The sequence below is a fragment of the Chiloscyllium plagiosum genome, chromosome 7, assembly GCF_004010195.1.
Source record: "Chiloscyllium plagiosum isolate BGI_BamShark_2017 chromosome 7, ASM401019v2, whole genome shotgun sequence".
Taxonomy (NCBI): Eukaryota; Metazoa; Chordata; class Chondrichthyes; order Orectolobiformes; family Hemiscylliidae; genus Chiloscyllium; species Chiloscyllium plagiosum.
Window position 1 is genome coordinate 54,569,307 of NC_057716.1, and position 11,840 is coordinate 54,581,146.

Consider the following 11,840-nt stretch of genomic DNA (forward strand, 5'->3'; position numbering starts at 1 on the left):
GTTTACAAAATTATGAGGGGCATGGATAGGATAAATAGACAAAGTCTTTTCCCTGGGGTCAGGGAGTCCAGAACTAGAGGGCATAGGTTTAGGGTGAGAGGGGAAAGATATAAAAGAGACCTAAGGGGCAACTTTTTCACGCAGAAGGTGGTATGTGTATGGAATGAGCTGCCAGAGGATGTGGTGGAGGCTGGTACAATTGCAACATTTAAGAGGCATTTGGATGGGTATATGAATAGGAAGGGTTTGGAGGGCTATGGGCCGGGTGCTGGGTGCTGGGAGGTGGGACTAGATTGGGTTGGGATATCTGGTCGGCATGGACAGGTTGGACCGAAGGGTCTGTTTCCATGCTGTACATCTCTATGACCCTATGACTCTATCCCTGGATTGGGAGCTCCATGTTCAAATCCTACCTGCTCCAGAGGTGTATTATAATATCTCTGAACAGGTTGCTTCGAAGAATGGGTTAATCTTTTTTAAAAGACAGAACATTCCTCAGCCAAGTGTAACCCCAGGCGTCATTCTATATTTATGTATGTGCACTATAAATAGTTCCTTGTTTATCCTTAATTTCCCTTCCTGTTTCTCCTGACCCAGTGCCAGTAGAACAAAAAAAAACCTTTGCTTCATGATCTTTGGGCTGTCCATACGCTCAAATCTCATGTTACACTTACTTTTCCAAAATTTCCATCTTTTCCATTTTGAATAGCAAACAAACTTTCACAAGGTCCTACCATAAAACAGTCCTTTTGCTTCTCCACAACAGCTGATTTCCTTTTCCTTCTCTCTGTCACAAAAAGTAGCTGTGGTTTTTTTGCTGTGAGGTACTGTGTAAAGGTGTAAAATAAATCAGTAAATATGCCATTAGAGCAGCACGCGCCCTCAATCATTTTCCAGGCAATCTATAGGCTGCTTCTAGGTTTGTCATCGAAAGTGATTGTGAGGTGAGTTGAAGAGGGGGCAGGGCCAATCGGCCTTTTGCCAGTCACTTTTAAATTTTAGTCTTTTAGATTGAAAATCAACTGGTCAACAGAGAGCCTGTGAATAAGGAAAGGCTTCATGGTTAGAAAATTGTCATTGTGCTGCTGATGTGAATTCTTCACACAGGGCTCGAGTGAAATGCATGGGTAATAAGGTTGTGGAAACTGGCAGACAACTTTGCAACCTGTCATAGAACAGTCTACAGGAGTTCCTCATGCAATGGTGAGCCTCTGTCCATGGATGCCCTTAAACTTGCCGTGGGCACCAGTAAATGGTCTGATTGTATCTTATTTCCATATTGGTCTGACCTCATGATGTACAATTCTGCTTTCAGAGTAGTCAAGGTTCACATTCAAATTTGCATTGTCCTACTAACTGCCCATTTTAAATACTGGGTTGGTTTCTTGCCACAGCTGGGAGTATTGCCAGCTCTGTACAGAAGCTGCCTCCAATAAAAGCAGGAGAAGATGGGATCCAGCACATTGCAGTTTTAATTTTGCTTGCCAGCTCGCCACCTCCAAATCCAACTTCAAAACCTGATGAAAGTCTATCATCTACACTTCTGTCCATTCTTCCCTCTCTCTTCTCAATTCCCTCTTCATCTGGACTTTATCTAAAATAATCAAACATTTAAACAATATATACTCATTTCAACCTCTTTTAACCTGACTTCTTGAAATACAGGGTTTTTTTTCCTTTGAAGATATATGTGTTAACCTTTTTGCTAGCCACTTTTTCTCTTCAATTTTAGTCTAGTAAGGAAATAGAAAATCATCTGGGCAACAAAGTGCCTGTGAATAAGAAAAGAATAGGAATGACAGAAGGTAATTAGGGAATAAGGAAAGGGAGGTTGAGGTGATTGGTGACATTGCAGAGATAGATAGATGAGAAAGACAACAGGGTTAAGGCATGAAAGAGACTGCCCATGAAAATAGAATAAGGTAGACACAGAAATCAAATGAAGACAGGACTTACTGAGCAATATAAAAAAGGATCCATTGACATTTACAATAAGGCTTCCACATGACAATGTGTTTCACCTTTATCAATTACCCCAAACAATCCTAACTGAACAACACCTGTGCTCTCCATTGCAAAACCTAAAATATTCCATTCTGTCCAAAATCATCATCTCCAATTCTAGAGCAAATTTCTTAATATGAGTCACAATGCAGGAATACATGTGTGTGTGTTGTAAATGTGCAAAAATGCTGCTGCAAAAATGCTAGCTAAATATTTGACTCTGTTATTCTAAGATTGATTGTTTTTTGTTTTACCTACTTATGCAATAACTCATGTTACATATAACCATGATGAAGAATGGTTATAAGGGAAAAGTATTCTGCTCCACCAGCAGATGGTAGTAGTTATTCATGTACATCCATTCTGATCTTTAAGTTGTTCCATAGCAACTTTTTTGAATTTCAATTACGTTGATAGGAAATCTCCAGCTGAGGTTGCCATGAAGGAGTCTACTACTCAACCTCTCCTCTTTGCCTAAGGTACAGTAACCACCACCAAATTCTCTCATGAGAGAGTAACTTTATGGTCCGATAGGACCATGGAGAAATCTATTGCAAATATTTCGATTTGATGTTAATACAGTATTTCCTTACACATCATTAAATAATCGTGTAAAAATTAAGCAGAAAATGTCGGAAATATTCATGAGGTTAGCAACATTTGCAGAGAGAGAAACACAGTTAACATTTCAAGTCACTGACATCAGAACTGAGAAAGTGTTATAAATATCATAGGTTTTGAACAGAGGGTGGATGGGACAAGGCCAAAAAGAAGAAATATAGCAGCATGGGTCTTAGGAGAGTTAGTGGGTAATTTAGCTCTTTGAGCCTGTTCCATCATTCTGTTAGAAGTTGGCTCCTCTACTTATGGTTTATGCACACTTTCTGGTTTGCACATCACAATCCCTGGTTCTGTTGTTGATCAAAGATTTATCAAAATTTGCCGTAATTGCATTTGATAACCCAACCTGCATTGCTTCCTCACCTTTTAATTTAACGTTTGGTGTTCAGATTTCATTCACTCATGGCACACTCATCTTCTGCATCCCAAAATTGAGCTCCTATTTGACCAGGAAGTTCATTTCTCGATTTTGCTCACTTTTTTAACTTCTGGGAAAGAAACATGGGAACGAAGGATGTACCTAGAGAAGGTGTGCAAAACAAGATTAAGATAAAATCTGAAACAAACAATCTAAAACATAATTGGGCAGAGTTTATGGTCTGAAGGTATTGTACTCGATGTGTCTGGAAGATTGCAAAGTACCCAGTTGAAGGATGAGGTGCTGAAGGTCACATCATGCTTTACTAGAATAGTGCAATAGGTTGTGGAGAGAAACGTCAGGTTCGGTGAAGTTGCAGAATGAAAATATCAGGCCACCTGAAGCTCAAGATATGACTTCAAACTGAAGGGAAATGGATACGCTTTGTAAAGTGGTCACCCAATTTACATTCCAATGTAAAGCAGACCACCTTGTGAACAATAACTACAATATAGTAAATTTAAAAAAAATTACATGTAATTCACTACTTTACCTTAAGAAATGTTTGGGCTTTGGGCATTGAGGAACATGGAATTTTTTAAAAAATCAGTTGCATAGAATTTGATTTTTGCTTCTACAAATAAAATTGGTTTTAATATACATGTGTAATTGCCAGCAATTCTTTAGCCCTACACCCCACCCACTCGCACTGAGATTTATTTATTGAAGCATCCTCTTCCAGCATGGCTTCCTTCCTCCCTTTAATGAATCCAAACCAATTCATCCAAATAAATATTGAAAATGTTCTCAGGTACTAGAAACAAGCTCTAAATCTGTTGCAGGGCTAAGGTTGCTATGGAAACTGAAAAATCTCTGGTTAAGCATGTCTCTTCCAGCTATTTATGTTTAAACTCAATAAAATGAATTCCTGAATGAGAACTGTGACAACCTATCATCAATATTTATACATTAGGAGGTTTTTTTTTCCAAAGTGTATTGTGTTTAAAATGATGGTTTGAGTAATTTTCATTCTTAACTACCTTGGTTTTCTGGAGTTATCATATATTCATGCATGGGTGCTCTGCCCAAAGGCAAATCCTTTGCTTTTTGTCTGCATCCTGAGTTGTTTTCTTAGCTGTTTTTGTCAGTGGTGGTTTGCCAGTGCCTTACACTATCAGGGGCAGGGTGATGAAGCAGATACCAAGTTAACCTCATCTGGAATGGGAACCCAACAGATGGTGCGGGCATGTTCTGAACTACATGCGAATCATCTAGCTAATTGGTGCCCTTTCAAGAGTATAATCTCAGTGATTTTTATAAATCAAATTGTTGTAACTTTTATTTACTAAGAAAAGGGTAAATGAGGGTATTTGGTGCTTTGAATGCAAAATAAAATTGACATCGCATTTGAAGTGTGCCATCAAATGGAAAACAGGCCTTTTTTGGAAAGGAGAGCAGTGTCAAATAGTGAATCGTAGTAGAAACCCTTCTCGCAACCAGAAATAATGCAGCATTGGTCAAGGCCTGTGAAAACATTATTCAATTTTCCTTTCACCTGGGAGAACAAAAATGATAAAATATAATATTTCTTGCCAAAAGAAAGAGTACCTGTATTTTAACATCATTTTATGGAGCTTGGCAGTGGAGATGGAAGAGGGAGTCTCAGTGGGTGCAGCCTGACATCCTTGTTCCGCAGCCAGTACAAGTGCAGATATCTGTCCTTCAGTGGGTAAGCATGACCCAGCTTTAGTGGATGAATGCACTCTAAGGACATTACAGTTGAACAACCATTAATAGGAGATGGAAATGAAGCATGTCAGCCTGAGGTGTTTTGGAGGTGACTATGATGCTAACCCCAGGCTGATGACATGTTTCTGGGGTCATCCTTCAGGCATCTGATGCTAGATTTCAGGCATCTAATGCTAAGTGCAGGGAGATGTGGCGGAGATGCCAGACAACTGTGCACATTCTGCATGGAGAATGGTGGAGTTCATCCAGGTCACAAGCACTATAATCTTCCTTTTATTGGAGCCATGTATATGGCTCCATTTTGAGTAGTTGGGAAGACATGTTGAGGTTGTACAGGACATTGAGGTCTCTTCTGGAGTACTGTGTCCAGTTCTACTTTCCCAGTTATAGAAAGGATATTATCAAGCTGGAGAGAGTTCAGAAGAGATTTATTAGGATGTTGCCAGAAGGTTGGATTGAAAGAAAGGCTGGATTGGCTGGGACTTTTTCATTGGAGCGTAGGAGGTTGAGAGGCGATCTGATAGAAGTTTATAAAATAATGAGGAATATAGATAGAGCTAATGGTAGTTATCTTTTCCCTAGGATGGGGGAATTCAAGACTAGGGGCACATTTTTAAGGTGAAAGGATTTTTAAAAAAGACATGAGGGGCAATTTTATTACACAGAGGGTGATTTGCATGTGGAATGAACTTCCTGAGGAAGTGGTGGATGTGGGTACAGTAAAAACGTTGAAAAGACATTTGGATAAGTACATGAATAGGAAAGGTTTGGAGACATATGGGCCAGGAGCAGGCAGGTGGGACTAGTTTAGTTTGGGATTACGTTCAGGATGGACTGAAGGGTCTGTGCCAGTGCTGTATGAATCTATGGTGACTGTTATGATATTCAAAAGCTAGAGGCTCAATGATGTTTTCTTGGATATGCATGCTGACTTGCACTCCATTACCTCATACCTAATCTCTGAGCACCAGAACCTGATCAAGTGAGGTATGCAAAGCCTGAAGTCAAAATCAGGTCATGGTCCTAGAAAGACAGGTGAACCTCCTACCATGGCTTAGGAGATTACCACCAAGTCAGTGCCCTTACAGACTCAGGCAACCAAGGCATGGTGCAAAAATCAGACCAGACAAGGGGGCATAATGATCAACAGCCTATCTACACATGCACTCAATAGCACACAGAAGAAAATGAAAAGAAAACTGTCCATTAGTCACAGATGAATGCCTTTCTTAATTTTGGAGATGTAATCATAACTATGAGTAACAGAGCACATACATAATTGTTATTTTCTAAATATTATCTAGCTGCATTTGTCCATTATGTCTGTGGATGGATACGGATTTCTATGATATTCTTCGAATGAATCTGTAATTATGTGCATCCACATGCAGATGGGCATATTTTGGTTGAGTAACATTATGTGCTACTTATGATCATTTCGTTGAGCCGCATGGAGCAGGAAGAAGCTTAATGAAGGTGATATTGAGTTGGAAAAACGAGCTACTAGATCCTCTGATGATCAGAACTTACCATTTCTCACATGAATATGGACATTTCCTGGGACTGACTAGGATATTTGTCTGTTGTGGTTCACCCTCCTTTTCCTCTGAGTCCTCATCAGAGGACCAGGCTTTTTCCCTCAATCCCTCCTCAGGTAGTGTTTCCTGTCTTTTGGAGGACCAGGTTGTGCAGTGCATAGCAGGTGACTACCACAAGAATGAGTCTGGTGGTGCATTTTGAAGCATCCCACTTCATCTATACAGGTCTCTGAATCTTACCTGCTCAAACATAGGCCTTATCAAAAAGGAGGCCTGTGATCAGCAGTGTGCCACAGGATCGGTGCAGGATTCACTGCTTTTCGTTAATTATATAAGTGATTTGGATGTGAACAGGGGAGTTATGGTTAGTACATTTGCAGTTGGTACCAAAATTGGAGGTGTAGTGGCCAGCAAATAGGTTACCTCAGAGTACAATGGGATCTTAATCAGATGGGCCAATGGATCAAGGAATGGCAGATGGAATTCATTTTAAATAAATGTGAGGTGCTGCATTTTGGAAAGGCAAATCAGAGCAGGACTTATTTGGTCCAGGGCAGTGTTTCTGAACAAAGTGATCTTGGAGTGCAGGTACATAGTTCCTTGAAAGTGGAGGCATAGGTAGATAGGATAGTGAGAATGTGTTTGGTATGTTTGCCTATATTGGTCAGTACATTGAGTATAGGAGTTGCGACAGTACAGGACATTGGTTAGGCCTATATTGAAATATTGTGTGCAATCCTGACCTTGCTGTGTTAGGAAGGATGCTGTGAATCTTGAAGGTTCAGAAAAGATTTCCAAGGATATTGTCGGGTTGGAGGGTTTGAGCTATAGGAACAGGCTGAATAGACTGGGGCAACTTTCCCTTGAGTGTCTGAGGCTGAGGGGTGATCTTATAGAGGTTTATAAAACATGATAGGATAGGATAAATACACATGGTCTCTTCCATGGGATGGGGGAGGCCATAACTAGAGGGTGTATGTTTAAGGTGAGAGTGGAAGATTTAAAAGGGACCTAAGGGGCAACTTTTTCATGTAGAGGGTGATGCATGTATGGAATGAGCTGCCAGACGAAGTGGTGGAAGCTGTTACAATTCCAGCATTTAAAAGGCATCTGGATGAGTAAATGAAAATGAAAGGTTTGGAGGGATTTGGGCCAAATCCTGGAAAACGGGAGTAGATTTAGTTAGAATATCTGGCCGGCATGGATGAGTTGGACCGAAAGGTCTATTTCTGTGCTGTACATTTCTATGAGTCCGTGCCTTTGCCAATGATTGGGAGTATGCTGATAGCACAATAATTGGGCTTGTTAAATTTATCCTGCTTTTTTTTTTAGGGTATTCCTGGACAATTTTCCATGTTGCTGGGGATTGTTGGTATTGTAACTGTGGTGGAAGAGTTTGGCCAGTGGTGTGGCCAGTTGTGGAGAATAAATCTTCAATATTATTGTTAGAATGTTTGCAGTGTAATGCTCCTTGAGCTATTTATTCATACCAATTGAGGTGAATGAAATTGTTTGAAGGCTGGGAGCTGTGTTGCTGGGGACCTCAGGCAGAGGCCAAGGTGCATCGTCCACTTGGCACTTCTGGCAGTCAATGAGTGCAAGTACTTCAGTCTTGGGCTCACTCATCTTTGAGGATGTTATGTTTTGTGTAATTCTGCACTTTTTTTTTATGACAGGACTGTGACAGGACTGCAGAGCTCAGACCCAATCCTGGTTGTGTGATTACTTAGCCTTGTCTGTTGCAGGCTGATTTCACTGTTTGATATGCAATTTGTCCTATTTTACAGCTTCATCAGTTTGACAGCTCATTTGCCGTTGCTCCTTGATTTTCCTCCCGTACTCTCCTTTGAACCAGGCTTGATCTCCTGGCTTGGTTGACGAAGGTGGAGCATCAGTTTGAGAAGTTACAGATTGTGATTGAATACAGTCCTGCATGCTGCTGATGTTCCACAGCCTCACAGATGTCCAGTTTTGAATTGCAATTTCTGTTCAAAGCCCTATCCTGTTTTGCAAAATTTTAGTGTCAAGCAACATGATGGAAGATATTCTCAACATGAAGAAGGGACTTTGTCTTTGCGTGATTGTGCAGTGTTGTCTTCTCCCAGGACTGTCATGGGCAGGAATATCGGTGATTGGTAGGTTGGTGAGGACGAGAATATGTAAGTCTTTCTGTCTTAGTTCCGTCAACACCTGTCGCTGACTTAGTCTCGCAGTTACTTCCCTTAGGGTTCAGCCAGTTCAATAAGTAGTAGTGCGAGAGAGCCTCTCCTGGTAATGACCATTGAAGTAACCTGATTACATTCTGTGCCCTTGTCATCCTCTGTGTTTCCTCCAAGTGGTGTTCAACATGTAAGCGTACCGATCCATTCACATCTAAATGAGAATGGTAGGTATTAATCAGCAGGAGGTTTCCTTGCTCATTTTTGACTTTGTGCTATCGGGTCAACATTCAGGACTGCCAAGGCACTTGCTCCTGAATTGATTCCATTGTAATGCAATTAGAATACTACTTGCTATCGAGTTAAACTCAACCTGACCTCAAATGTAGTAATCTCTGGATTACTCCCAGTACCACATGCCAGTGAATACAGAAATAGAGGAAAAGACAGATGCATTTGTGGCTGGAAGGATGTTGTAGGAGGGAGGGCTTTAGATTCCTGGGACACTTGGGAAGGTAGTACCAATACAAACCAAAAGAGTTCCACCTGAACAGAGGTGGATCTGAGGTTCTTGTGAGACATTTCGCTAGTTCTATTTGGAAGGTTTTAAAGTAACCTGGCAGTGGTGTGGGTACCAATGGAAAATAAAACAGGAGAACACCAGGTTCACAAAATACTTAGAGATACTACTGGCATAGCAAAGTTCGTAAGTGAAGTCAGGGGAAGGAAAAAACAATTGAAATCCACATCAGGATTACTGTACATGTATTTGATTGCATAGAACATAGGAAATAAGATTATGGAGTTACAAGCACACATTGTTATATGGAACTTGGATGTTGTGATTACAGAGACCTTGCTTATCGCTAAGTATATTTGGGTATTCAGAAAAGATAGAAAAAGAAAGGAAAGGAGGAGAGGTAGTGGTATTGGTTAAGGAAGCATTGGAGTACTGGAGGAAGAGTATGTCTCGGAGAATCTGAGCACAGAATCAATTTTGTTACAACTAAGGCAAAAAAAAAGTACAATTCCGTTGCTGGATGTAATTTATAGATCACCAACAGTGGAAAGGATGCTGAGGAACAAACCAGCAGGGCAATTACAGCAAGACGACACCTTTAAAGAGTAGTTACAATGGGAGTCTTCAATTACCTAAAGGTAGTCCACGATACTTGCTGTGTATGGGGCAGGCAGGGTTAGATGGCCCTGGATTACACGCAGGAGAGCTTAGTGCAGCAGTGTGTTTCCAGGACATTAAGAAAGGATACACTTTTGGACCTGCTTCTTGGAAATGAAGTGGGCCAATTGGATCAAGCATCTGTTGGGGAAAGTTTAGGAGACAGTTATCATTGTATCATAAGGTTTAGGATGATGGTGAAGAATGACTGACAAGCCACAATCCAGAGCAAGAAAATGGTAGAGAGTGGGCCTCAGTGGGTCAAGAACAGAGCTGCGCAGGATTGATTAGAATGAGTCATTGGCAGGAAAAACAATAACTAAACAATGAGCTACCTTCAACGAGGAGATGGTTCAGGTACAGTCAAACGTGTTCCCCAAAATGGGAAATGTGGAACAAACAAATCCAGACTTCCCTAGATAACAAAGGCAATAGAATTTTCAGATAGAGAAGAAAAAAATGTGCTTCTGACCGTGGTCAGGTAGAAAATAAAATTGGAGGAAAATTAGAGTTTCAAAAGTGGAGATGGAAAAATCAAATAAAAGAGCAAAGAAGAATTATGAGGAAAGACTAACAGCTAACACAGAGGTGACCCAAAGTCTTCTATGGCCATTAAAATTGTAAAACCACGGTAAAATGAAGTGTAGGGCTGATTACAGACTGAAAAAATGAGATTTACATCTGGGGTGGGGTGCTTGACTGAAGTAATAAATGAGTACTTTGCATCTGTCTTTACCAAAGAGAGATGCTACTCAGGTCATGCTTACAAAACAAGAAATTCAGTCCTTTGAAAAATTCAAAATTAATCAGGCAGAGGTGATGCATAGGCTGTTGGTACTTAAAGTTGATGGCATTCCAGGATCAGACAAGATGCATCAAGAGATCTTGAAGAAAGTGAGAGTAGAAATTGCAGAGATACTGGCAATCATCCCTAGACTGAGACAGGTGCCAGAATAATGGAAAATCTTCTCAAAACTTGCTAAGAATGGAAAATTCGAAACATTGTGGCTTTGTTCAAGAAAGTTTGTGAGGATAAACCCAGCAATTACAGTCCTGTCAGTTTAAGTGATAGGGAAGTTTCCGGAGACAATTATTCTGATAGAATTAAGATTTGCATGTAAAAGGTGGATTGGTTAGAAAGAGTAAGTATGCATTTCTAAAGGAAAAAACATGTTAACTAACTCGCTGGAGTTTCTTGAAGAGGTAAGATTCAATGAGGGTAGTTCTGTCAATGTGGTGGGTACGGACTTTCAAAAGGCACTCAATACTGTGCCTTGCAGCAGACTTGCGAGCAAAGTTATATCTCATGGAATAAAAGAGACAGTAACAATGTTGATGAAAAATTGGCTGAGTAATAGGAAACTGTAATAGTTAACAGATACTTTTTGATCTGGAAGAAAGTTTTGTAGTGGAGTTCCCCGATGTTGGTATTTGGACCTTGCTTTTCCTGATAAAGATTAATGATCTTGATCATAGTGTCCAGGGAACAATTTCAAAATTTGCAGATTACACAAAACTTAGCAGAACTGTAAACTATGAGAAGGACAGTGTATAAGTCCAGAAGGACAAAGACATGATGCTGGAATGGGCAGCTAGGTGACAAGTGAGCTTCAATGTAGAGGACTGTGAAATGATGCATTTTAGTGTCAAGAATATTGGAAGGCAATACAAAGTAAGGGGTAAAAATCTAAGGGGGTGCATATTTGCACAGATCATTGAAAGTAGCAGGACAGATAGAGCAGTAAGTAAACCATGCAGTATCCTTGGCCTTTCTAATAGGGGCATAGAGAGCAAGAGCAAGGATGTCATCTTGAACTTGTATAAGACACTTGTTAGATGTTTGTTCTGGACTCAACATTATAGTGAATGCATTGAAGAGTGTAGATGCAGTTTATAAGAATGGTTCCAGCAATGAGGAACTTCATCATGAGGGTAGATTGAAAAAGTTGGGACTGTTCTCGTTGAATGCAAGCATACAGGTACAGGTAGTAAAGAAAGCTAATAGCATGCTGGCCTTCATAACAAGAGGGATTGAGTATAGAAGCAAAGAGGTTCTTCTGCAGCTGTACAAGGCCCTGGTGAGACAACACCTGGAATATTGTGTGCAGTTCTGGTCTCCAAATTTGAGGAAAGACGTTCTGGCTATTGAGGGAGTGCAGCGTAGGTTCACGAGGTAAATTCCTGGAATGGCGGGACTATCTTATGTTGAAAGATTGGAGCGACTGGGCTTGTAT

General features: G+C 40.5%; 1 protein-coding gene across 6 annotated transcripts in view; it reads left to right on the top strand.

Annotated features, from left to right (window-relative positions):
- Window positions 1-11,840, top strand: part of galnt13 (UDP-N-acetyl-alpha-D-galactosamine:polypeptide N-acetylgalactosaminyltransferase 13) — a 417,261-nt gene that overhangs the window by 344,595 nt on the left and 60,826 nt on the right. Inside the window, exon 12 of one of the 6 annotated variants that reach the window (XM_043693779.1) lies at window positions 8,058-8,111. The exons of 3 other annotated variants lie outside the window; for them this stretch is intronic. In XM_043693779.1, the coding sequence (XP_043549714.1) occupies window positions 8,058-8,096 (39 nt within the window). In that variant the 3' untranslated portion in view covers window positions 8,097-8,111. Of the gene's footprint in view, window positions 1-1,107; window positions 1,176-2,421; window positions 2,457-8,057; window positions 8,112-11,840 lie in introns of those variants that run through there. 2 more of the 6 variants (XM_043693781.1, XM_043693780.1) reach the window with 2 other exon arrangements.